At 40.7% G+C, this 23,137-nt stretch overlaps 1 protein-coding gene across 5 annotated transcripts in view; it reads left to right on the top strand.

Moving 5' to 3' along the window:
* The first annotated feature begins 347 nt into the window (after positions 1-347).
* Positions 348-23,137, top strand: part of cabin1 (calcineurin binding protein 1) — a 43,583-nt gene continuing 20,793 nt past the window's right edge. Inside the window, exons 1-31 of one of the 5 annotated variants that reach the window (XM_020093881.2) lie at positions 348-536; positions 1,392-1,450; positions 1,618-1,710; positions 1,823-1,936; positions 2,238-2,372; positions 2,524-2,704; positions 2,808-2,937; positions 3,054-3,203; positions 3,858-4,165; positions 4,307-4,484; positions 4,576-4,709; positions 4,795-5,012; positions 5,665-5,737; positions 6,946-7,133; positions 7,257-7,394; positions 7,672-7,860; positions 7,960-8,202; positions 8,320-8,473; positions 8,555-8,670; positions 8,858-9,019; positions 10,207-10,413; positions 11,804-11,949; positions 12,448-12,709; positions 12,965-13,135; positions 13,671-13,760; positions 14,262-14,422; positions 14,518-14,729; positions 17,143-17,208; positions 17,937-18,116; positions 18,322-18,707; positions 20,551-20,664. In XM_020093881.2, coding sequence (XP_019949440.2) covers positions 1,448-1,450; positions 1,618-1,710; positions 1,823-1,936; positions 2,238-2,372; positions 2,524-2,704; positions 2,808-2,937; positions 3,054-3,203; positions 3,858-4,165; positions 4,307-4,484; positions 4,576-4,709; positions 4,795-5,012; positions 5,665-5,737; positions 6,946-7,133; positions 7,257-7,394; positions 7,672-7,860; positions 7,960-8,202; positions 8,320-8,473; positions 8,555-8,670; positions 8,858-9,019; positions 10,207-10,413; positions 11,804-11,949; positions 12,448-12,709; positions 12,965-13,135; positions 13,671-13,760; positions 14,262-14,422; positions 14,518-14,729; positions 17,143-17,208; positions 17,937-18,116; positions 18,322-18,707; positions 20,551-20,664 — 4,902 coding nt within the window. In that variant the 5' untranslated portion in view covers positions 348-536; positions 1,392-1,447. Of the gene's footprint in view, positions 537-754; positions 776-1,391; positions 1,451-1,617; positions 1,711-1,822; positions 1,937-2,237; positions 2,373-2,523; positions 2,705-2,807; positions 2,938-3,053; positions 3,204-3,857; positions 4,166-4,306; positions 4,485-4,575; positions 4,710-4,794; positions 5,013-5,664; positions 5,738-6,945; positions 7,134-7,256; positions 7,395-7,671; positions 7,861-7,959; positions 8,203-8,319; positions 8,474-8,554; positions 8,671-8,857; positions 9,020-10,206; positions 10,414-11,803; positions 11,950-12,447; positions 12,710-12,964; positions 13,136-13,670; positions 13,761-14,261; positions 14,423-14,517; positions 14,730-17,142; positions 17,209-17,936; positions 18,117-18,321; positions 18,708-20,550; positions 20,665-23,137 lie in introns of those variants that run through there. The other 4 variants (XM_020093885.2, XM_020093882.2, XM_020093884.2 and 1 more) reach the window with 4 other exon arrangements.

Raw genomic sequence — 23,137 nt, 5'->3', positions numbered from 1 at the left:
TCCTTTAAAATCCTGAACGGTGTGTGTATACAGGCTAATATCTGCATCCTGACTACTGATTTCACAGATTGGAAAACTTAAGTGCACATGTGAAACTTAAATATACATATGAAAAAGGTTTGAACGTGTTTTTTTCGATATGGTTTCAGAAATTACTTTGGGTGGTTCTATTTGATCTACTTATTTAAAATGTGTTTAGCAACTTAACTGAATTGACCTGTGCTGGTGAGTGACATTTCAGTGGCGTGTATGAGAGGCTGTGTCTTCACCTAAAATCAACATACATGATTGGTCACATCAATACACCCACAGTGTCCTGACCAATGAGGACAGACTTTACTACTTGGCGGGTAGAGGGTGTCACGCTTGTGACGCAACTCGCTTCCTAACGTTGACAACAACAAAGGATGATGAATAAATGAAGTTTGAAACTTGCTTTGTGCTTCTTTAGCACCAATGGCCGCCGTGTTCACGGGATGATCCGCCTCGCTTCACTGATAGCATCGCTGCTAATGCAGCTAAACAGGAAATGAGCGGTGAGTGGCTGAGCTTTGCAGGCGATGGTCAGCCGGTGAGACCGGAGCTAATGCTAGCTACTGTGATGGGTCAGCTAATGTAAGCTAGCTGAGGTAGGGGGCGAGCTGTTAGCTACGTTGAGTTTGCTAGCTCGACAGTGAAATACACGGAGCACCGGCTGTAAGATGCTTTTTGAATTATTCACCGGTGGAGCTGAACACCGGCACCCGACAAAGTGCAGCATCGTCCCGCTGCAGATGTAAGCTAACCAGGCTGTTGTGAGATTGTGAGGTGCCATAACTAACTACACTACGTTGCTTAGCTGTCGCCTCTGTTGAATAAAGAGTTAATTTGTTCAGACTGAATGACTTGCAGACGAACTTCTGAGGACGAGGCTGTTTAGCTTGGATGTGGCAGCAGCCCGGGCCAGTCTTTGTAGGAAGCTGATAACAGTATATTGTTGATCAATAGCAACACAACAGAAGTCTTTTTTATATGATGCTTATGACTTGTACAAGCACACTAGGGTTCCCATTATTGAAAACCTGGAAATGTAGAGAGCACTGTTCATGGAAAACACAAGTTTAAATTCAGCCTTGTCAGCTCCAGTCTCTCAGACAGAGCTGTCTAATGTGCACTAGATGTGACTCCTGGAAAGGTTCTGGAAAAGGATATCTCAGGAATAGTGTGAACCCTGAGAGAGAGAGAGGAGCTATAACACATCATTGATCAAACCTAACTCTAAACAAGTGACATCTATCATAATCATTATTTATCAACTGATTGAACATTTTTATCAAGGTAACATTTTTGGTTGAGTCCTCTGTCTCACATGATTTTAACAGTCTTTGTCTTGTTTCCATTCATTTCTATAGATCCAGTCAGAGTCTGCAAACCGTGAGAGTGGAAGCTCTGCTTTCCTGACAACAAAATGGTATATCTTGTTTTATTTTATCATTGAGTGAATTCTCTATAGCACTTGATTTTGTATCATACATCTTAGACTAGGATTATTCTGCTCTTATGAGCTCCACTTCCTGAGTGATATACCTGCTTGCTAAAAGGTTTTTTTTTTTTTCCACTTGTGTTTTTTCTTTTCAGATTCGCATAGCAGCCCTGAACGCTGCTGCAGCAGCTGCAGATGAATCTCAGGACCCCTTGAGAAGTAACAAGAGTCGGACGAAAGAGGCTCAGGTACAGAGTATATAGTAATGAATCAGCAATATTCGGCATCTTCACTGGCGCAACCTTTTGAATAAATGTTTTTTAAATGTTCTATAAATCTATTTTTTATTTTTGTCCACAGGAAGCAGAAGCTTTTGCTTTATATCACAAAGCTTTAGATCTTCAAAAACATGACAAGTTTGAGGAGTCCAGCAAAGCCTATCATGAGCTTCTCAAAACTCCACTGCTCAAAGAGGTGAAATATCACAATGTACATGGTCCCATCAAGGCTGACAAAATCTGATTGTTAATATGGCTGTATATCTTCAGCCTAGTGTGCTCACATAATCACAGTTTTACACTCATTTGATATGGTGAGGAGGATCACCTGCTTTGATACTATACCCTCATTTTTATGATATGAAAAAATCTAACTTAGCTACATAAAAAAATAATTCACATGTGTAACATTTGGCTCTTGAACCAGAACCGCTTGACAGCCTTAAGAGGAATCTGTGTTACACATCACAATTTTGATGTATCCTCTTCTATTGTAGGCTACGGCCTCAGATGATCAGAGGGTGGGTCTCAAACATCCTGGACTGATGTTAAAATACTCCACGTTTAAAAACTTGGCCAGTATGGCTGCGTCGCGGGATGATCTGGAGACAGCTATGGAGTTTTATTTGGAGGTAAAACCACAACAACATAGTGCCAGTTTAAAGATTAATTATCATTCATGATATTGTACTGCTCTGTGCAAATAAATGCATCTTTTGAATGCATATGAATAACACTGAAGTGAATGTTCATACCATATGTTCTGCTTGTTTCTTTTCTCAGGCTGTTATGTTGGATTCCACTGATGTGAACATGTGGTTTAAAATCGGTCAGGTTGCTGTGCGACTGGTGCGCATTCCTCTGGCTCGACATGCCTTTGAGGAGGGATTGCACTGTAACCCAGATCACTGGCCATGCCTGGACAACCTCATAACCATTCTTTACACACTCAGTGACTACACTTGTATGTAATACATCATCATAAGCTTTTTTTCTCTGCATCCACTGTTATTTTCAATGAGAGAACTAAAGTATAGAAAAAAATCATCTTTGCACTTTTTTTCCAGGCTGTTTGTACTTCATTGCCAAAGCCCTCGAGAAGGATCATTGTTACACTAAAGGCCTGGTGCTGAAGGAGAAAATCTTCGTGGAGCAGCCATGTCTAAAGAGAGACACAATGCAGATGTTCATGAAATGGTGAGGCCAGCTCACTTTTTATTCTTGCATCTGTTTAGAATGTGTTGTCGCTGCAGGTAACCCCATGATTTCACATCACTGATAGACCTCTATGCTATGTTGTGGGTTGTTTGCAGCGATATGTCCATTCACTACGTGGAGGTGGAGGAAGAGGAGCGCAAATCCATTGTGGAAGAGGCCCTGGAGATTCGGAAACGCAGACAAGCACTTTCTCACTGTGAACCTAAACCTGACCTTGTCCTGATTCAGCCCATCCGGTGCCTCTCGTGAGTGCTGTGCGGTTATGCTGCTGCTCTTTAAGACACCACTTGTAGTGGTCCCATTAATTCCGGGCCAGAATGAATACTGTTAGTGGTTGATTACAAACACAAAGCAAATTGTGTAGCATCTGTATCATGGTCCCGGAACTTAGGAAAGCTCTCTCTCACTCTCTCTTTCTCTCAGACACACACACACACCGACACCTAGCCCGTCCAGCTCTCTTGCTTCGAGATGGCATGGGCGTGCTCGGTTTGGCTCGATTCGGTTGGTGGTGCGCAGTGTGAATGAAAATTAATGACAGAGCCTGCAGAAACTGAACACTGTTAGCGAATTACCTAAACACTATAACGGAATTATTTAAACAGCATTTGTATAGGAACGATTCTGTCCAGAGCTTTTTTATCAATATAAACAATTGATTACTATATCTGTGATCACTATATCCGGTTTCCATTGTACTTAGGAGGATAGATCAATTAATACACATGTAAGGAAAATGCTGAAACAACATTTATACTGCACTGAAATTGAGATCCACTTACATTGAATTTATGTTTTCTCTGCTTCAATTTTCCAAACCCTTCCTAACATTTACTGCTGAGGGTTGTAATATCTAGTTTGAGCTAATGACCAGTTTTTTGTAATTGTTTTTATCTCAGATGGAAGCATTTGGGTGAAAGCCTTCTTGCAATGTACAGACATCAGACCACGTGTGAGTCACCACGTCCGAGTCTTGGCCGCAGGATCGACTTGTCGGAGTACTCGGACCCAAACTTCCTCCAGAACCTCCCCCAACCCAGCAGTCCTGTTACTATGGGCCAAACCACAGTGCTGAGCAGCAGTCCCAGCTCATCCCTGCCGCCAGTCATTCTCTCTGAGCCAGTAATGCTACCCCAGCCCAGCATGCAGCCCCAGATTACCCCCAGTCAGACCACTGTGGAGATCACCACTTCTGTCCACCCTGTTGGTCAGTTGTTCATTAAAATATATTAAAGTCTCTTTTTGCCTATATATCATAAGTAATTATAAACTTTCTTTTTAGCATTTACTGTTGTATAACTATTAATTCACAATAATTATTTTTTAAAATCCTACTGTGTGTTCACAGCTACAGCCAGGGACGTTTCACTGACAGATAAAGTGAAGAAAGCGCCAAAAAGGAAGCGTGTGATGGAAGATAGCGGGGAGACGGCCAAGCGACGTTCAGCACGTGTGCGGAACACAAAATGCAAGAAGGAGGAGAAGATTGATTTTCAGGAACTGCTTTTTAAATATCTGCCTTCCAGGTAGTTCACACTAAATTTAAGACATTCTCTATAAATACATCGATCACTACAGTCATATAGATTCAAATGCTGTTTGACTGGTTTGTCTTAGGCTAAAGAAGTTTGATCCTGATAACGATGATGAGAGCTTGAGCAATCTGGAGCCTCGGTGTGATGGGAAGGAGGACAAACAGCCTCTACATGGGAGTTGCTTGCCTATTGACTCAATTGAATACATGGAATCTGGTATGAAGTGCATCATGTATATGTATTTACAATACACTGTTGTTCTGTTTGTCATATTGAAAAAAGTGTGTGTTCTTATTTGAAGAGCAACAAGATGTCCACAAGTTCCTGCTCAACAATATGAGCAATGGTGGTATACTGGAGCTGATGATGCGCTACCTGAAAGCAGTGGGTCAGAAGTTCTTGAAGGAGTGGCCTCGGGGGCTGACGTCTGTGGTGCTGGAAGTCCATCAGACCTGGAGGAAGCACAGCTGCGGTCTACCTAACCCTTTGCTCCGGGACTGCAGCAACCAACACATCAGGGTAAACGACAAGAAAACCTAATTTCTTAGTCAAAGGTTAATTGTTTGATAGATTTCCTTTCAATTTAGAGACTCAGGAAATTTCCCTGGCTGAAATATGTACATATGAGTCAGGGTGCAGCCTTGCATCTTCTGGCAAGTCTTTACTTACTTTACTAAACTTATATAAAAAAGATAGTCTGATGCTTTGAAGTTTTTTATTATTTATTTTAAAAACTCACTTTTAGGTGTGGTTTAAATTTTGCCTGTTGGTCTCTTTACTTTTTTCAACTGTTTTCCTCTAGGTATCACACATTTTTGCTTTTAACCCTTAATTGAAAGATGTATTGATTGTTTTTTGTCCATGTTTTGTTGATAAATGTTTTCTGAAGAAGTACTATATATAAACATAAACTATTGTCATGATTACTAAGGGAAAAATCCTGATCATGAAATACTTTGTTGCCATTATTCTCAAAGATTGATTTGTTGTATGTTAAAATTAAAAAATTTCTGGACCCAGATATGAAACAGGCTGTGGAATCCAGGGTCAAATCAAAATTTGAATTTTTCTTAATTTGGACCAGTAACATTGAAACTACAGTTGTTGTAAATAGTCTCAAATGTTGTACCCACAATCACCTCTAATAAATGTTTATCTGCCTCATGTATAGGAAATGTTGGCGATGAGTCTCGCTTGTATGGAATTGCAGTTTGAGCAATGGTTACACAAGAAAGGCAAGATTGGTAAATACCCTCATCTTTTCTTTTTGAGTATGGTTGAGTGATGGGATATAGTAAAGTACTGTGCCACAGTATTTGGAAGCAACATTGTGGAACCCAGAGGTGCAGCAGTCCTTGTTTTATACGACATATCAAGTACCACTGACAACATTTTAACATGACCTAAATGTCTTCATGTCATTCTTGCTTCTTTTGTATTTAAGAAAGTGACAGATTTAAGGGTGCACTGTGAGGACAGCATTAAACTCAATGATTGTACAGCAGTAGTCGCTAACCCGTCGATTGCGATCTACCGGTCGATCTCTTAAACTTTCACTGTCGATCCCTGAACTCTCTGGACTCACAGGCTGCGGATCAGCTGTGTGTCGGTTGTCTGTTGTTCACACTCGCTTGTTCAAAGCCTCATAAGAACAAATGAATGGATTCAGAAAGTGAAACGCTGGAGTGCTTTTACTTTGAAACGGCTTCAGGAGGTGTTGTAACTATGTTTGTGACATAGACAGATAAACTTTGTGTTTCACAGCAGAATAAACAGAGAAAATGATCTTTCACCTGAGTTTTAATGTTTATCTGTTGAATTTATGTCACAAATATAATTGGTTGCAACACTTTCTGTATGTCTTTCAAAATAAAAGCACTCCAGCGTTTCTGTTGATGGAATCCATTCTTTTGTTTAAAAAGAGGATTTTATTGTGAAATATTTGCATGAGTGGAAGATGCACGGTTACACGCTGTATAGTACTGGTATTTATTTGAGTACACAGGGCTAGTTTTATACAAGGAAATAGTCATATTTATGGCCATATACAAGGCAGAGCCTGTGTAAAAACAGTAGCGGCTCCTCTGCAGAACATATTGTTGAACTGAGAAGCTAAATATTGTGCATTGAACAGATGCTTTTAATATGAATTGATATTAATGTGAATAGTGTGCATTGAATAGATAAACTTGCGTAACTTCGTTTCTTTGTCCATATACTGTATATGCTCGTACATTGAGCCTTTAACAGAATTTGCAAAAATAATAAATATAAATATTTTTTTGGAAGATATCATGGTGATAGATCTCGGCTTACGTTTCAAATTAAAAAGTGATCTTGGGCTTGAATAGGTTGGTGACCACTGATGTACAGGATTTGTTAAATAGTAGAAGGTCACTTGTGGAGAATAACATTCACTTGACTTATTATTATACTTTTTCCACTTGTCCAGTCTCTCCAAGACGAAACAGCATTGGTCCTGGCAGTGACACAGCAGACTCAGAATTCCCTGGACAGCACTTCCAGGGTGATTTATTGCTTCTGGCCTTGGGTTCATCCCAAAGAGACCTGTTTGAAAACGACTGGCTGGATGTCATGGTGCGGGTCTACTGGCTGAAGGCACGATTCTTGGCTCTTCAGGTATAGTGTCTCTCTCTCGTTCTTTAGTTATTCTTTTTTTTGTTATCTTTTTTATTATTTATTATTATTCCATGAGTTTTTACCACCTAGCTCACCCAGTCTGTCTGTCTTGTTCTTTCTCAGGGAGACATGGAGTTGGCCCTGGAGAGCTATGATGTGTGTACAGGCCTGTTGCAGAGCAAACCAAAGTCCCCTGAAGAGAAAAATTACACCATCAATTTGCCTAACCTACGTGTAGACTCTGCGATCTCTGTGGAAGAGGTTGGTGTTACCTTTAATTCCAACATTTAGAATTATGTTAAATATATAATTCATGGAAATGTATTACAAGTTGTGAAAATAAAAATGTGTAATATGCTACGAAGCCAAATAATTCAATAAACAACACAAATAATCTGATTGATTTTGTACAACCTGTTTTTGTTTTTAGCATTATAATAAATTGCTTTTAAAAATCAACCATTGGCAAGTCCACCATAGGTATCTAGCTGGTTTGCCTGTTGGTTTAAAACAGTTTTCTTTCTGTCCTCTCCAACAGATCGACAAGAGGTTGAAGTCTCTGGAGCGTTGTCAGTCTTTGGAGGAGATCCAGCGGCTTTTTGAGTCTGCAGACTATGAGTCCGTTGTGCGTCTGCTGCAGCCCACTCTTAATTATGGCAGCAGGAGCAAACCTCTGGAGTTTGTGAGCTCAGCACCAGAGAGGCCTGCTCAGCTAATGCTACTGCAGGTTAGATAGGCTTTAACAATACTAATTGAGCCTGTATATGTTTTGAAATGTGAGATGTTTGACACATTTCTTTTTCTGAATTTAAATTCTCTGGCCTAGAATTCTCTGTTGAAGCTGCAGGAGTACCAGCAGTGTTTGGAGTGCAGTGAACTGGCTCTGAACGAAGCCCTGCAGCAGCTCAACTCTGTTTCAAACACCTCTCCCCCAAGTAAGGAGGAGTGGGTCAGCACCATTGGAAAATTGCTGGACGGCATCGAGCTCTGCTTCACTAAGGACTCTGGCCTTCTAAGCAACGTCCCCCGATTCTCTAGCATGGCTCGTCTGGCAAACAACCTAATTCAGGTCAGGAGAGAGCTAAGGGCAACATTGGGTTTTATTAAGAAACTGTTAAACTGATACTATCAGAGGCCTGGAAATGTTTTGGAAATGTTATTGATTGTGTGGTTGTTGTGATTTCAGCTGATTGATCTTAGCATGACCACATCCGACGATCCCAAGGAGCCTTATTTCTTCTCGGTTCTCCCGTGGATTACACTGTATCGCATTATCAAACATGAGGAGGCTGCATTTGACTGTATGCTCAGACAGCATATGTCTGTAGGGGATGATGAAGGTTTGTTTACTTCAGTTTTCCCTCTGTGTTTTTACCATGATAGTTGTTACAGTGAGTGACCCTATCAAGTCTCATTTTCAGATGACTCAGACACTCCTATGCTGCCCTCCTCCCTGATGCTTCTGAACACAGCCCATGAGTATCTGGGCCGTCGCTCCATGTGCTGCAGCTCAGACGGAGCCCTACTCAAGTTCTTTGTGAGTTAGTTTGTCGAATTCTCTTTGCAAATACTGTATTCTGATCAAGGTGATATGTGAATGTACAGCCTTCATAAATGCTTTTCAATTTGAGGAATATTAATTGTTTCATATGCTATGAATTACTCTTGGACATTTACACTCAGACCATTTGAACACTTAGAGTGCTATTCTTATGTTCTTGCAGGTTCGAGTTTTGGAAAAAGAGTTTGCAGCCTCTTCCAGCAATGACTCTCATCCCTACAAAGAGGAGTTGGAGATGGCATTGGAGCAGTGCTTCTTCTGCCTCTTTGCCTACCCCAGTAAGAAGAGCAAGGCCCGCTACCTCGAGGATCACACATCCCCACAGGTCAGACACTCTGATGCTTCTACAAAGAGTTTTATTCATAGGGGCAGACATTGGTGTTGATGTGCTAAAAACAAAAGCTTTGACCTGTGCAGTGGAAATCATAACACCACCTCTCGCCTTAACGCTCTAGAGATTTATCTGTTGTTGTGAACATCTGATCAGGGAATCTCCTGCTATGTTCTTCATATGTGAAAGGCAAACTCCGGACAAACTCTCCGGACCCATGTGTGCACATTTTCAGGAGGTTATGTCTGAAAACAGTTAAATCTGTCCTGTTGTGCCTTTAATTTAATTTTATTATAACTTGTTACATGAAATGGAAGTTCCTCTGCCAATCAGACGTTAATCAAATTATTTGCAGAGCACAGAATTCCCAGCTAAGCTTGCTTGGTCCAGTTTTTTATCCGATATATATTTTATTGAATGTGTAAAACCAAAAACTCCAAATGCAGCTGAACTGATGTTTACATTATATCCAAACAATGGCGCAGCAATGAAGAGGTAGTGAAAATGGCTTTGTGTAATTAATAATTTCTCACATTTGGTGACAAACCTACATAAATAGTGTTTCAACTGGAGCAAACTGTCGATGACGCACACATTTGCCCTCATTAAACCTCATAACACAGAGGATGTCTGCTTTTTCCATTAATGTTGTTTTGTTGGCTCACACAGTGCACATGTCTGGTGTCATTGAAACAAATTGAGGCCGTGAAATAACATTAATGGTATAATAGCATTAATTTACTGAGTGAGAAATGTGAACACATTCACCACAAACAACATTTGCAGTACTTTATTCTCTCTCTTTTTATGTGCTGTTTTGGAGCCTTTTCTTTTTTCTGCTAAGAACAAAATTGTTTTGTCAATCTAGAATTTGTTCACATTAAGAGCTCTTTCTAAAATTATTCTTTGAACAGCTAGATTTGATTTAATGAGAAAATGATATTGGTCTCTAATATTTTTGTAATTTATGTGTCCTGCCACCAGGAGGGTGTCATTACCATAGTTGTGTGTCAATGCAATTAGATGACTGGCATTCTGAGTTTTGCATTACTGTGCAATACCAGAGTGCTCAGGAGGAGTCCTCAGGGGGACTTGTTACCCATCATTTGCTCTGGCGCTGTATGTATTTACACTCTGACACAATGCACTATGACACTACTAACACATCCTGTTTTTTGCAGGTTGACTTGCTGTGGAGTGACGCTCTCTTCATGTTCCAGTATTTAAAACCAAAGTCCCTGCCTGAGTTCGACAGCTATAAGACAAGTACAGTGTCTGCAGAGTTGGCTAATTTGCTGAGGAGGTTCGCTGGCATCACGCCCCCAAGTGACACTCCCATCCTCACCATGGATGAATTGGCAGCCTACATTGAGGGCATGACAGAAAAGGTCAGTCACTGGGTTCACACTGAATGTGAGGAGCACCAATGAGTCGGATACAGTTTCCTTAGTTTCAGGCTGTCTCCATGCTTCTGCACCAGCAACAGCCATGGCTGTAGTCCATTGGTCTGTACTAGGGATGTCACGATACCAAAGATTTGATAGTCCATACCGATACCATGAAATTTCCACGATTCTTGATACCTAATTTGATACCATAGTAAAAAACAAAACAATAAATCCCATTTACTTCAACACACACACTCATTTATACAAATATTTGAACATACACATAACAACAGTGGCTATGTAGCCTTAAAATAATAAATTAAATAAAAACACTATTCACAGAATAGTGGCATGTAGGGAAATGTTTAAGTACCTTTTTAATACAAAATAGTGTTTTTTCATGGTGGTATACTCACTTGTTATTGTCTGAAGTTTTAGTCAAATTCAACACCATTGTTGACTGAGCACTATGTGACAGTTCAGAGCACAACCTCACCCTGCCCTTGTTGCCTGGCACCCAACCCCTGCTCTTCCATCGCATTGGTGTACAGCGTGCGCTCACTGCTTGCACTATCTCCAACTCCAGTCTCTGTTGCAAACTGACCAAGCTTCTGTGGGTCCTTCCATGCTGTACGAACGGTTCATCAAAACAGGATGCAGACATATGGTGGACCTTTCCCTTAAATAGCCAACACATCCTCTGATGTGAGACGCTGTAGCTTTAGGCAACAGACAGCTGTGAGCGTAATCATGTTGGTTTGTGACGTGATGGTAAACATGACAAGACATTGAAAAGATTGTGCAAGTAATTATTCTGAAGAACTAGTCACCTGCACTTGGAGGAAATTGCCTCTTTATTCTCATAATATAATGACTTTTAGCTCATTAAATTACAACTTAAATGGCCTTACTACTCTGTTGCACCTGTTCTCTGCTACACCTGTCATTTACAAATAATTCCTTATCTTTCACCACCTTGCTCTCATATGTCCGTCTCTCTATCCATCCCTTTCTTGTTAACATGACATCTCAGGAAAGAAGCCTTGAGGGAATTCCTTCAAATTTTGGGAGAAATATTAACTTCGACTCAACGATGAACTGATCAGAATCTGGTGATCAAAGCGAAAATGTCGCTTTGAGCTCACAAAACATGTTTTTGGACACAATTTAAAAATGCATGTTTATATTTTGACGGAATATTCACTCTCTCTACATATATTACGAGTCTAAACTCACATGGATGTTAACCTGACTGATCAGCATGGGCATATGCACATGAGCTGTTTATTTTAGTTTAAGTCTTGCTTCACTTTTATTTCACCCTTAACTTTATTTACAATTTCAACTGAGAATTGTGACGATTAATTTTTTTCTTCTTCCTCTCTTTAAGGCCCCGTGTCTTCCTGAAGGTAGCGCCCCAGCACCTTCAATCATTGATGAGATCTACTACCTGCTGGCTGATTACCATTTCAAGAACAAGGAGCAGTCCAAGGCCATCAAGTTCTATATGCACGACATCTGTGTGTGTCCCAACAGGTAAGCCACACATTAATGTCAGTGCTGGTCAAATTATATTGTGAATATTAGCAAATAAATGCTAGGGTTGGGTACTGTTCACATTTCAACCGATACAAATCCCATCAGTTCTTTTTTTCGTAACTTTATTGCTGCCTCCACCTCTTGACAAAATTCCAGGACAGTGGAAACCACTAATAGTAATCACGTTTGTCACAGGCCAAATTCATCACTATAAGCATGGGTGAGTCACATGGTCTTGCTTTCTTGCTGGTTATCTAACGTCTACTCTCCCTTTCACGTAAACACGTACTCTCTCACCCAGATGTGCTCACAAATACCGAAATTTGGCACCGATTGATTTAACGTTAATCGGTAGTACCAACGTAATTCAGACGGTACCCTTAAAAGTACTTGGTACCCAACCCTATTAAATGATCATGTGTTGGCTCTGATTTCTTGTGTTTCACACTAACACATCAATGACTTTTGATAAAGCTGTATATATTTCCTCCTCAGGTTTGACTCCTGGGCAGGTATGGCTTTAGCTAGAGCCAGTCGTATCCAGGACAAGCTCAACTCTAATGAGCTGAAAAGTGACGTTCCCATATGGAAACACTCTCAGGCTGTGCTTAACTGCTTTAAGAGGGCCCTGGAGATTGACCGCTCCAACCTGTCCCTGTGGATCGAGTATGGTACCATCTCATATTCTCTGCATTCGTTTGCTTCGCGGCAGCTCAAGCAGTGGCGCGGTGAGCTCCCCCCAGATGTGGTTAAACAGGTGAGACACATGTTAACACGAGAAGAGTCACGTTGTTGCTTGTCTATATTCCCTGTCAGTTTGTGTGAACTCAGCTTTTTCTTAATGTTAGATTTTCCATGTGAGCTAAACAGATGTCACATCCTGTCACTTTTGCTTATTATGTATGTGAATTTCTTGTAGAGTCAATTAAACTCTCGCCTTGAGCTAAATTACTCATGATGGCTCCACTTTGTGTGCGTGTGTGCCTGTGTGTGTTTGTGTGTTTTGTTCCAGATGGAAGAGAGGAGAGACTCCATGTTGGAGACAGCGTTCCAGTGTTTCCAGGGTGCATCCCGTTGCGAGGGTGACAGTGATGAAGAAGAGTGGCTCATTCACTACATGCTCGGGAAAATAGCAGAGAAACGCAAACAGCCTCCAGTGGAATATCTGCAGCTTTATAATAAGGTAAACAGTTGTGGAGACTTCATGCGGCACATTTATCAATATATGTCTTTTGCACATAAAGGTTTTTAATTACCTGAAAGTTTTTTCTAACAACGCCAGATAATTTGTCAGCATCTTGTCAGAGCCAAGGAATTTAATGATGTATATTTGAGCATTTGTTACAATGAAAACCATGGAAATAAAAGCCTTGTTGCAGATGATGATTGCTCTGCCTGAAGTTGTTCAATAATGCACCTATGGGATCAAAGATCACTGCCCTTCCACTTTGCAAGATGTTTTTTTCTATGCATCGAGTTAGTCATTGCTCTGTTATTCTGATTAGTTCAGTGGCTGCTGATGAGCCTGTATAAAAACACAGTGTCATGGAGGTCAGTAGAGAATGCGAGGGGCAGTGTGAACATAGTGAACCCTGAAGTCAGTGTATATCCCTGTCATCTTCTCCTTATCACACTCCATCCTTCCATTAAACTGTTGTGAATTAATATCACTACATGACTATGTTCAATTATTGTCACCCTTCTGTTTGTATTTGTAGGCAGCACACTATCTGCATGAAGAAGCTGCCAGGTACCCCCGCAAAATCCATTACCATAATCCTCCTGACTTGGCCATGGAGGCCTTGGAGGTAAGTTACCTGTGGCTGGAGCTCAAATAGTATCTGGTTACAAGATGTCTACTAACATCAGCCTTTTTTAGGCTTGGCATCCATCCGAGAGCTCCAGTTACAAATGGACAGCACTAAGTTTGTCTGTTCACACCTGGCATTAAGATGTGTTTCATTTAAACAAATCAACCTATGGACAATGAGAAGCATTAAAAGATTCAGCAGGTCAGAGGAGTAGGAGGTCCTTCATATATGCACACATTTACGTTCACACAGCAAAAGGAATGTGTCCCAGACCACCTCTAAATGTGGTGATCAATCTCAGGATGCATTGGGGTGTGTTCAGACCTGCACTTAAATCTGACCACTTGTGATCAGATCACTCAGGATGGATGTTAATACCAGGTCTGAGCAACGGCTTGTAGTGTTGTATAAGACAAATCTAAAAGCGTTCACTCTGAACAACATTGTCCACATACCTGTGAACCTTTAAACCTTCTTTTTCTAACTTCCTTCCTCTAGTTGCATTTCCGTTTGGGAGCCACCATTCTAAAACTACTAGAGGCTGTGAAGCCTGATCTGGAACATGAGCTTTTGTTCAATTTGCTGGTCGAGGCAGCTACAGGGCCATTTGCGAGGGGGGAAGAGAAGAGTATGCCAAGCATGCCGAGGTCCCATGAAAAGTAAGCTTTATAATTATAACCTAGCAAGAGATATGATAATTGTAAGATTTTATGGCCAAATATTCATATTCAACATTCTTCTTGTTTCATTCCAGGGAGAAACCCCCCTCCATGATGGATGAAGACTTTAACTGCTCTTCAGTTTGCATAGGGAACGTCCTCAGCTCCTCCCTCCCTTCAGCTGCCACCCCAGGTCTGGCATGCCCTCCTTTCGTGGCCACGCCGTTTGACCACGATTACGCCAAACGCAAAACACTTCGACGGCAGCAGTGGCAGCAGCAGCGGCATGAGGAGCAGCAGGCTGATGGTACAGTCCCAGTCCTAGACACTGTCTCTGGTGTTGGGCTTTTTGATCTCTCTGCACTGGGACAGGAAGCCCACCTGGGAGCGCTCCAATCGCTAATCACCATGCTTAATGGCTTCCCTTTCAGTTCCGATGATCCCCATGCACTGGGTGATTGGGATGTGGTGAAATGGGCAATATGGCTACTGATTATTTGACTAAGTTACTCTACCTGAGAAAACTGCAGTGTTGACACAAAAATATTTTATATTTGAGATCTGCAGAGTACAATAAGTTATGTGTATGTGTGTAAGTACCTGTGTGTGCTTAAGTAACATCCATTTCTTGTTGCTGCTTTCTTGCTGATCACATTTTCTTTCCTTACCAATCTTGCCTCTCCTCATGTCACACTTGCTTTGTTCTAATTTCACCATAACCTCATGTGGATTTGTGTAGTTTGGAGGCTTGTTTGTTTTTTTAGCCTTAATCAGCTGATGTTGATTTAGTGTCACACAAAAAAAAGTCAAACCAAAGTGGTTTGACTTTTCAAAGAATCCAGGTGCTTATCAGGATTGTACAACAATGGACAAATGTCAGTTACACTGGTTACAAATTAATAATAATATAATTATTATTATTATCAACGTTATTTATGCAGCACTTTTCACAGTCACTGCATTACCTGGTTGTAACAGGATTGAAACATTTAAGGACTATTAATAAAATAATACAGAAATAGACATTTAACATCCAAAATTTCATGAGAAATTAAATAATTAAGAAGACTACACTTTAATAGGAAAAAAAAGGTAATTTATTTACATTCAGATTTCTTGCAAGAGACCCCTGAGTATGACGTGATACATAAGTAGATAGAGTATAGATAAAACACTAAACAAACCAAGTCAGCTATACACAAGCACATATATTATACTACAGACTGTATCAGAAACCACACTAGACATCACTAGAAAAATTTAGAATTAAAATTTAAAACTCCTCCTTTTGAATTAGATGTTTAAATTTCAAAATCAAAATGACAGTTCTGATGAAAAGGAATGTTTTCAGTGTTAGACAAACTGCTGAGAACTGTGTACTTTTCCCATAATGCTGGATATGAAAATATAAAAATTAGTGTTTTTGTTTGAGAAGCAGGCTTGATAATGCGTGCAGTAATGTGCTGAATGCACATGATTACCTTCAGTGATGTACAAACGGTACAAAGAACATTTAATCTGGCCTTTTTGACTCATGCACATTAACTATCTTTTATGTAAGCTGTTGTTCTTGCTGTGTTCATAACTGTCACTATTTGAACTTTTAAGCATGCCTGAGTTTGAGCTTGAGTTTTAACCAGGATGTCAGAATGAACCAAAAGGAGCTTCGCATAATCATAATGTTGTGTGGAGGACATAACTACTGACACTTCCAGTGACATCTGTCCACTCACCCCTTGTGTCATGTTTAGCTTGAATGTGCAAATAACGCAGCCATATTGCCCATGTTGCCAGTTTTGTCACCCTCTCCAGATTCCTTCCTATACCTACCTGCCTACCTGCCTGCTACCTCTTTGCCTGCTTGCTTTTTACCACCTGCTTCGCCATTTATATGCATGTAGTTCTAATGGGGTGAATGTCTTCACGACTGGACAACGTCAGTCCTCTGTCACAATCCACTAAATTCTCTGGTGTATCATGTGGTCTACTTTTATTTGATGGTGCCGTCCTCATTTGACGAAAAAGTCAAACTCCCCTGAGATGTTCCAAAATCTCGTCTGTATCATGTGTTTGCTACTTTCCACTAATTGCGTGTGATTTCCAATTATGGCCAATTAGTGAGAAAATGTCAAGTCAGGAATGTGGCTGTCCTATTATTGGCTTATGACTGCAGTAAGGAGTACCCCACCATGCACATGTTTGCTTGTTGGTGTCTATTCTCTCTGGCTTGAGTCCTGCTTAAAGCACATCAAGGTGGTTATACTGTAGGGCCAGATTCAGACATGCATTTATAATTATTATTATCAGCAAAAATGCTTCTGTTATATTCTCCTCATCATCATCTGCAATTTATTTCTACCATGGATTATTTCTTAGTTTGACAGAAGAACAAATTGGGTAAAAGAAGAAGCAGCTCAACCTTTTATTCCCTGATCATATCACAGAGTATGATTATATTTGAGTATACATCAGGCTGCAGGGATGCTAATGCTGATCATTATACAAACTGAGCTAAAGACCTCAGAACGATAACTTAACTCTTGTCACTAAACATTTTGTGTGGTCTCACAGAAAGAAATGTCTGTCTGAATCAGGTCCTACAGTTTTAAGGGAGTGGCATTAAATCTGTACTGCAGGCAATTGCAAATTTCTTTAAATAAGTTTGGAGGTGCAGTTTTTCTTGAATATATTTTAAAACCAGCTCCCCATATCTCCAACAGCCTCACCAGAGTTTGACCATGATTACTGCCTGCCCAGGTCTTCAATGTGGCTGGCTTCCCTGAATGGTACTGATCTTCAAACCCACCAGACTCTTTTTAGAGGCTATGCTTTGTGATCCAAAAGGAAGTGTATTCTCTTAGGACGCACTGAATACACAGCTGCCAGTTCTACACAAATCTTACAGTACCATAGTTACTTTGCTTTGAACTCATGTTTGTGAATCTTGTGAAAAGTCCCATGTGTGCATTATTCTCTGAAAAGCTTGTTGCCCCGTTGATTCTGTTATTTTCAATTCCTGCCAGAGACTATTTATTTTTTGCTGATGCTGCACAGCACGGCAATTAAGAGGAATGCTGGCATTTTGATTTTTGGACCACTTACAAAAACAAATCAGATTTCCTTTACAACACTGAGTCATTAGTAATGCACTAATAAGGATTTGTGGCTCACGACCTACTGTACTCGCCCCACTACCCCAGCCCGTTCACACACGCACAGGCACACACGCACAGGCACACATGCACACACTGCAACTGGGAATTTTTGGCTTGGAAAAGGCCTGCACAGAATGCTGTTAAACTATGCTGTTTGTTATCCTGGATTCAAATTTACACACAAATTTAAGGATGGCAAACCTGAAATTTCAGTTTAATCCATTTCTAAAAAATAGTCACACATTGACAAGAATTGTCTATGCTTTAATTCACAATTTACCAAATTCTAAGGCTATTTTGTCTCTTATCTGCAGCCATGTAATTGGCAGCATGACCCATGTTGTCTTTTGTTTTGACAGAGCGAAGTCAGGACAGTGAGGTGGTGTTGCTCTCTGACTCCAACTCCACCCAGGATGCTTTCACAGATCCCACCAGCTCACAGGACAGCAGCCACAAACTGGCCTCTGGGAAAGTTGGCCCATTGTCGTCAGAGAGTACGACCCCTGTGAAGGATGGGCAGCATATGTCTGAGGACACAGGTATAGAGGGTTGCTCACCTCTACCGTTGTATTGTTGTATTGTGAAAAAACTGAGTCCAAATCTCTGTGACAGGCTTTTTGAATATTGAAAGATTATTCTCACACATCTTCCAATTGATTACATTGATTATCAGAAGTTCAGTGTATGTCTAAATATCTTTCATTCTGTCCTAAAGTCTTATATCTAAATCTAACCTCCCTTCAGCATCACGTGGAGAGCAAACTGGAATCCAGACCGAAGAAAAAGTTATAGTAGAAGCTGTGGTGGTGACAATCCCTGAGGTCTTAGCCCCTAAGGTCTCTGCAGACCCTTGTCCTCATCCTCTTCCTGTCCCAGCCACGCCTCCAAAGCCAGCCCCCTCTCAACAGGCCACTCCCCAGACCCCAGCCAGCGAGGGGAAGAGGAAGCCGGACCTCCCCACTGAGGTGATCGAGGTGCCCAAGGCCCTTCCCACAGAACGCACCGACCAGAGGAAGATGCTGGTGGAAATGTGCGTCCGTTCTCTCTTCCTCTGCCTCAGCCGCTTCCCTCAGCATTACAAGAGTCTGTATCGCCTGGCCTTCTTCTACTCCAACAGCAAGACGCATCAGGTCTGTCCCTCCCTTGTGAACTGATAGTTCTTTCTCATTGCATTTCAAAGGTCAAGGTCCATTCAACCCATTATAGGTGTATGGAACCTATAATCAGTCTCCCCTGCCTTCTGCCAATAATGGTGACTTTTACAGAAGATGAATCTCACGGAAAATTCCCCACAATTTCCTTCGAAGTCACTTGAATCTTTTGCATCGACTGTATGAAGTATATTCGGGCTGTTGTGGCCATATTTCCACTTAGATGTTCTTGTAGATTTGTGAGGTCTCAGGGTTTTTCACTCATGCAATAGCTACTCAGTTTCAAGGCTTTATTCGTTTTTATATAATGTGAAGGTGGTAACAAACTGCATTTAAATTGTCAGTATAATTCCTTTCGTGAGATACTGCTGCGGACTGTTAGCAGAGTTGCTGCTGACATTAGCTCTTGTTTCAAGGTTAGGATTCCTGGGAATCTGTGTTCTTCATTCAGAAGGTTTTTACTGTAAGATTAATTATCCGCAGACGTCTCATTCTCTTTAAAACAAACAGACCAGGTGATTAAAACAGGTAAAAACACTAAGTATAGATTAAAAACATTTAAGTAAAAAAAAATCAGTGTCCAACAATCTTAGGCAATCACAGGATGTGGGAAGGGGCCGCAAGAGGGTCTGTTTGCTCAGCTTGTGTCTGTTAACTTAAGATGCAGACGTCCAATGGCTAAAATCCTTCATCTAGTCAAGGTTTATTGTTAAAATGTAATAAAAAGTGACTGTTATTTCACAGTGAAATTTGTCGTCTGGAAAATGTTCTAATTTCTGTCCATCTAATGAACAGCCGGTGCTTATGGAAAACTCTACAGTGATACACGAGTTTCTGAAACAGCCTGTGTTGGCTATAAGACTCTGTGGGCAGAGGTATGTGTGGGTGGTAGCACAGTGCTCTCTCAGCCAGTTTGGCACAGGGAGGTTGTGTTGAGCTTTACTGTGGTAGCATCCTTCTGTCAGCACTCTGTCAAACCTTTTAAATTCAGCTTTTTCTCCACAAATCTACTGAATAGGGGTGATTTGGCCATGGAGACATCCTAGCTCTTTTATAATTTTGTTCTGCCGTCTGCTCATTTGACCTTAGAGTTCCCTCTTTGAAGCATCGTAGCTTTTATGGCTCATAGAAGTGGTGTCTAAAGATATCTAAAAAAATCAGTATTTCTCTTGAGTCTATATTTGTTCTTTCAGCAGTCATAGGCTCTAAAAGTCCTGGAATGATAATTTAGTTGAGGTTTAAGTTTTAAGTTTTGATTGTGGCGTACATAGTTGTTAAGGTTTCCCTCAGTGTCAGCCTCCAGTGAAGACATAGCAGTGTGCCTGGCTGAAAGCGAATGCATTCTGCCAGTGACTTGATGACAGAGCCTCTTGATGTGATCCTGTTGACACCTGATACATTGAGCTGTGAAAGCCTCCGTGTCCCATTAATTCTCAGGAAAAACTGCTCCTCTCACATCGACTGGCCATCTTTATCCCCACATCCAAACATGGAGAGAGAGGGAGCTAGAAATTTCATATTATAGGATGGTGGAGTATTGGTAAAGATAACATTAAGTGTTGTTAGCAATTTCTATCGTTTGAGAGAGGGCACTGCTACGGATTTGTGAGTCGTCATGCTGTGAAGAGAGGTCTGCATTTTCCTGATTGCAAATGAACCTAATTTTCCCTTTTTTTTCTTCTTGACAGAAATGAAATACAGCACGCTAAAACATGTTTATATATATATATATATATATATATATATACATATATAAAAAAAAAAAATTACATACAAATGTATGTGGGTTTTATTTATTTATTTATTTATTTTTTCATCACAGAACCTACAGTGGGCCCGAGATGTGTTGCTAGGAAGCAGTGTCCCATGGCAACAGCTGAAGCACATGCCTGCACAAGGACTTTTCTGTGAAAGAAACAAGACAAACCTCTTCAACGTAAGTCGGAGTTCATCATACCTAGATGTTATTTTTCTGATTATGTCACCACTCTTATTACTTAATGATGACACCTGTCGGCACTGGATTTATTGGCATTCCAGTACAAGTACAAAATATATACATACACATATATATATGTGTGTGTCTAGAAGTACATTTGATTTCCTTTTTTCCTATCCCCAAATATTAACTTTGTTGTTGATATTCAGTGTTGATATTAAACGTCATCCAACCATCAACATGCGTACGGAGGCTTGAGACACAAATATGACAACAATACTGACCTATTGCCTCTGTGGAAGTTACAGAGCCAGGGCTTTGTAGAAACACCCACATTTTTCCCTAACACAGACAGTACAGATCACAGCTGAGACAAAAAGTGTGTTTGATAAGAACCAACACACCTTTTACAGTTAAAAAGGATGCTGGTCTGGTTCTAAGGTTATTTGATAGAGTATTCAGTAGCTATCACAAGACTATAAGTAAGTGTTGCCATAAGTGATCTTTTATTTAACAGTATATGAAACATAGTGGCTATGGTACATTGGCAGTTGTCTGTGCTCTGCTGTCAGGTCAGTACATGTGTTAGTTTTCCTTCTGGACTGACTCACCGTCACCTGTGTAGTTTGCTGGGTAAGTGTGTTCACACTGAACTCATTCTTCCTCTAGTTCTTTTTAAACCTCTGCCTCACCTCCGGCTGCTTGTCAAAGCACAGTTGTAGTAATTTCACACCGGCTAGAATGTTTGGAAATAATGTGATCTCAACCGGATCTTTTTCCCTTATTGCACACAAGAAGTACTCGTTTGTATGGTCCTATAGTTTGTCTTTGTATAACATGTAAAGCATTGAAGTATGACCACATGTTGGTGAATAATGATCTGTCTGTATGATTGCTGTGAGTGTACGATTTGCGTACTTCTGTTAGAGTTATGCTTTTCCTCAAGTATTATTGACATAATGTAGACAGATGCAAGAATTCAGTCTTAAATACGGATCAGTAGACACAATTGCTGCTATAAATCGAATTACACCGTGTGAGATAGAATTATCAGCCTCTCAGGGCCTCTGTTGGGTTCCAGAGGAGGAGATTACTGTGCATCTCAGATCTGCTTTGCTTGTTGTCTAGTTTATTTACCTCTTTCCACTTGAAGCATATATAATGTAATTTTCAATTTTCAATGTGCAGAAATTGGCTTGGTATTTCATTTGTTCCTTGTGATTCATCACACAACCTAAATGTGCTCACTTTTGTTACAGAGCAGATAAAACAAGCAGAATGTCAGATCAAGCCAGGACGTTGTATCAGTCACATGTCAGGGTGTTATTTGAGAGTGCATATGATTTTGGACATGAAGAGTCAAACGCTGACTCCAAACGGCCTCTGCTAACAGACTGTAGAAGAGATGTGGGCCAGGTCTGAGCTGGAGGAGAGCTCTGCAGCGCTCTGGCTCCCACTGGGTTCTCACAGAGCCCCTTCTGGAGGGAAACCTGCCACCCTGGCAAACCAACTGTTGGAGATTTACTGTTCTCCACCATAGGACAATGCAAACCCTTCACAAAACTGATCAAACCTGCCTGTTTTCCAAGACTGTGAGTGTAGGGCAGTTGTTACCTCCACCAAGAATTTATGGTTATGTTTGGTTTTTTTTTACCCTTGTCCGCTTGTTGGTTTGTTTTTAAGCAAGATAACAAAAAACGACTCAACCACGAAACTTGGTGGAAGGATACAGGAGGACAGTAGATGTTGGTGTGGGTCCAGATCAGAGGGTGGATCCAGGAATTCTTTTCACTTTCTTTAACATTCCATGGCATTTTTCAACATTTTCCATGATTTCTGAGAGAATATCTAGTGAAATTAAAGTGGTTTGAAAAGGGGACTGCTGGGCCTTGAATCAGGTATGAACTCTGCCATTGCAATAAGTTGCATTGTTAGCGCCTTCCTCATTTTTTCAAATCTAGTGAAGGATAAAGTCACAGTTTTTAAAGGTTACAGTAGATTTTGAACCAAAAGCCTTCAAGCTTTTTGCACTTTATACTTCAGACAGGTCACTCAAAAGACAGTTGCATTTGAGCTTGACTGATCTCTATCTCTCAGTCTGATAAATACATGCATTGTAATGAGTCGTTTTTTCAGTGACAGAGTGACCAAATGAGTCCACGAGAGTTGACACATTGCGTCGATCACGTCAGACATATGGTACAAATCACGCAACACCTTGATGTAAAGGAGACTTGACTGTTGGAGTGTGCACCTCAGTGAGAGTGTTAATGAATAGGAAGTTCCGTAATGTAGGTCGTGATGCCCTACTTTTCCCTCTTGCTTTGGCTGGGTTACATTAACTGGGACCTACATTAAGTAACCTATATACTGCAGTTAAAATATGATCCAGATGAGGATGTGCTGCATAATTCATTGATGTGGTTGTCATCACAACTACGTCCCTAGGAGGATCAGCTCCCTCTTAAGC

This window comes from Paralichthys olivaceus, chromosome 4, assembly GCF_024713975.1.
Source record: "Paralichthys olivaceus isolate ysfri-2021 chromosome 4, ASM2471397v2, whole genome shotgun sequence".
NCBI classification, from domain to species: Eukaryota; Metazoa; Chordata; class Actinopteri; order Pleuronectiformes; family Paralichthyidae; genus Paralichthys; species Paralichthys olivaceus.
This window is presented reverse-complemented; position numbering and strand designations above follow the sequence as displayed.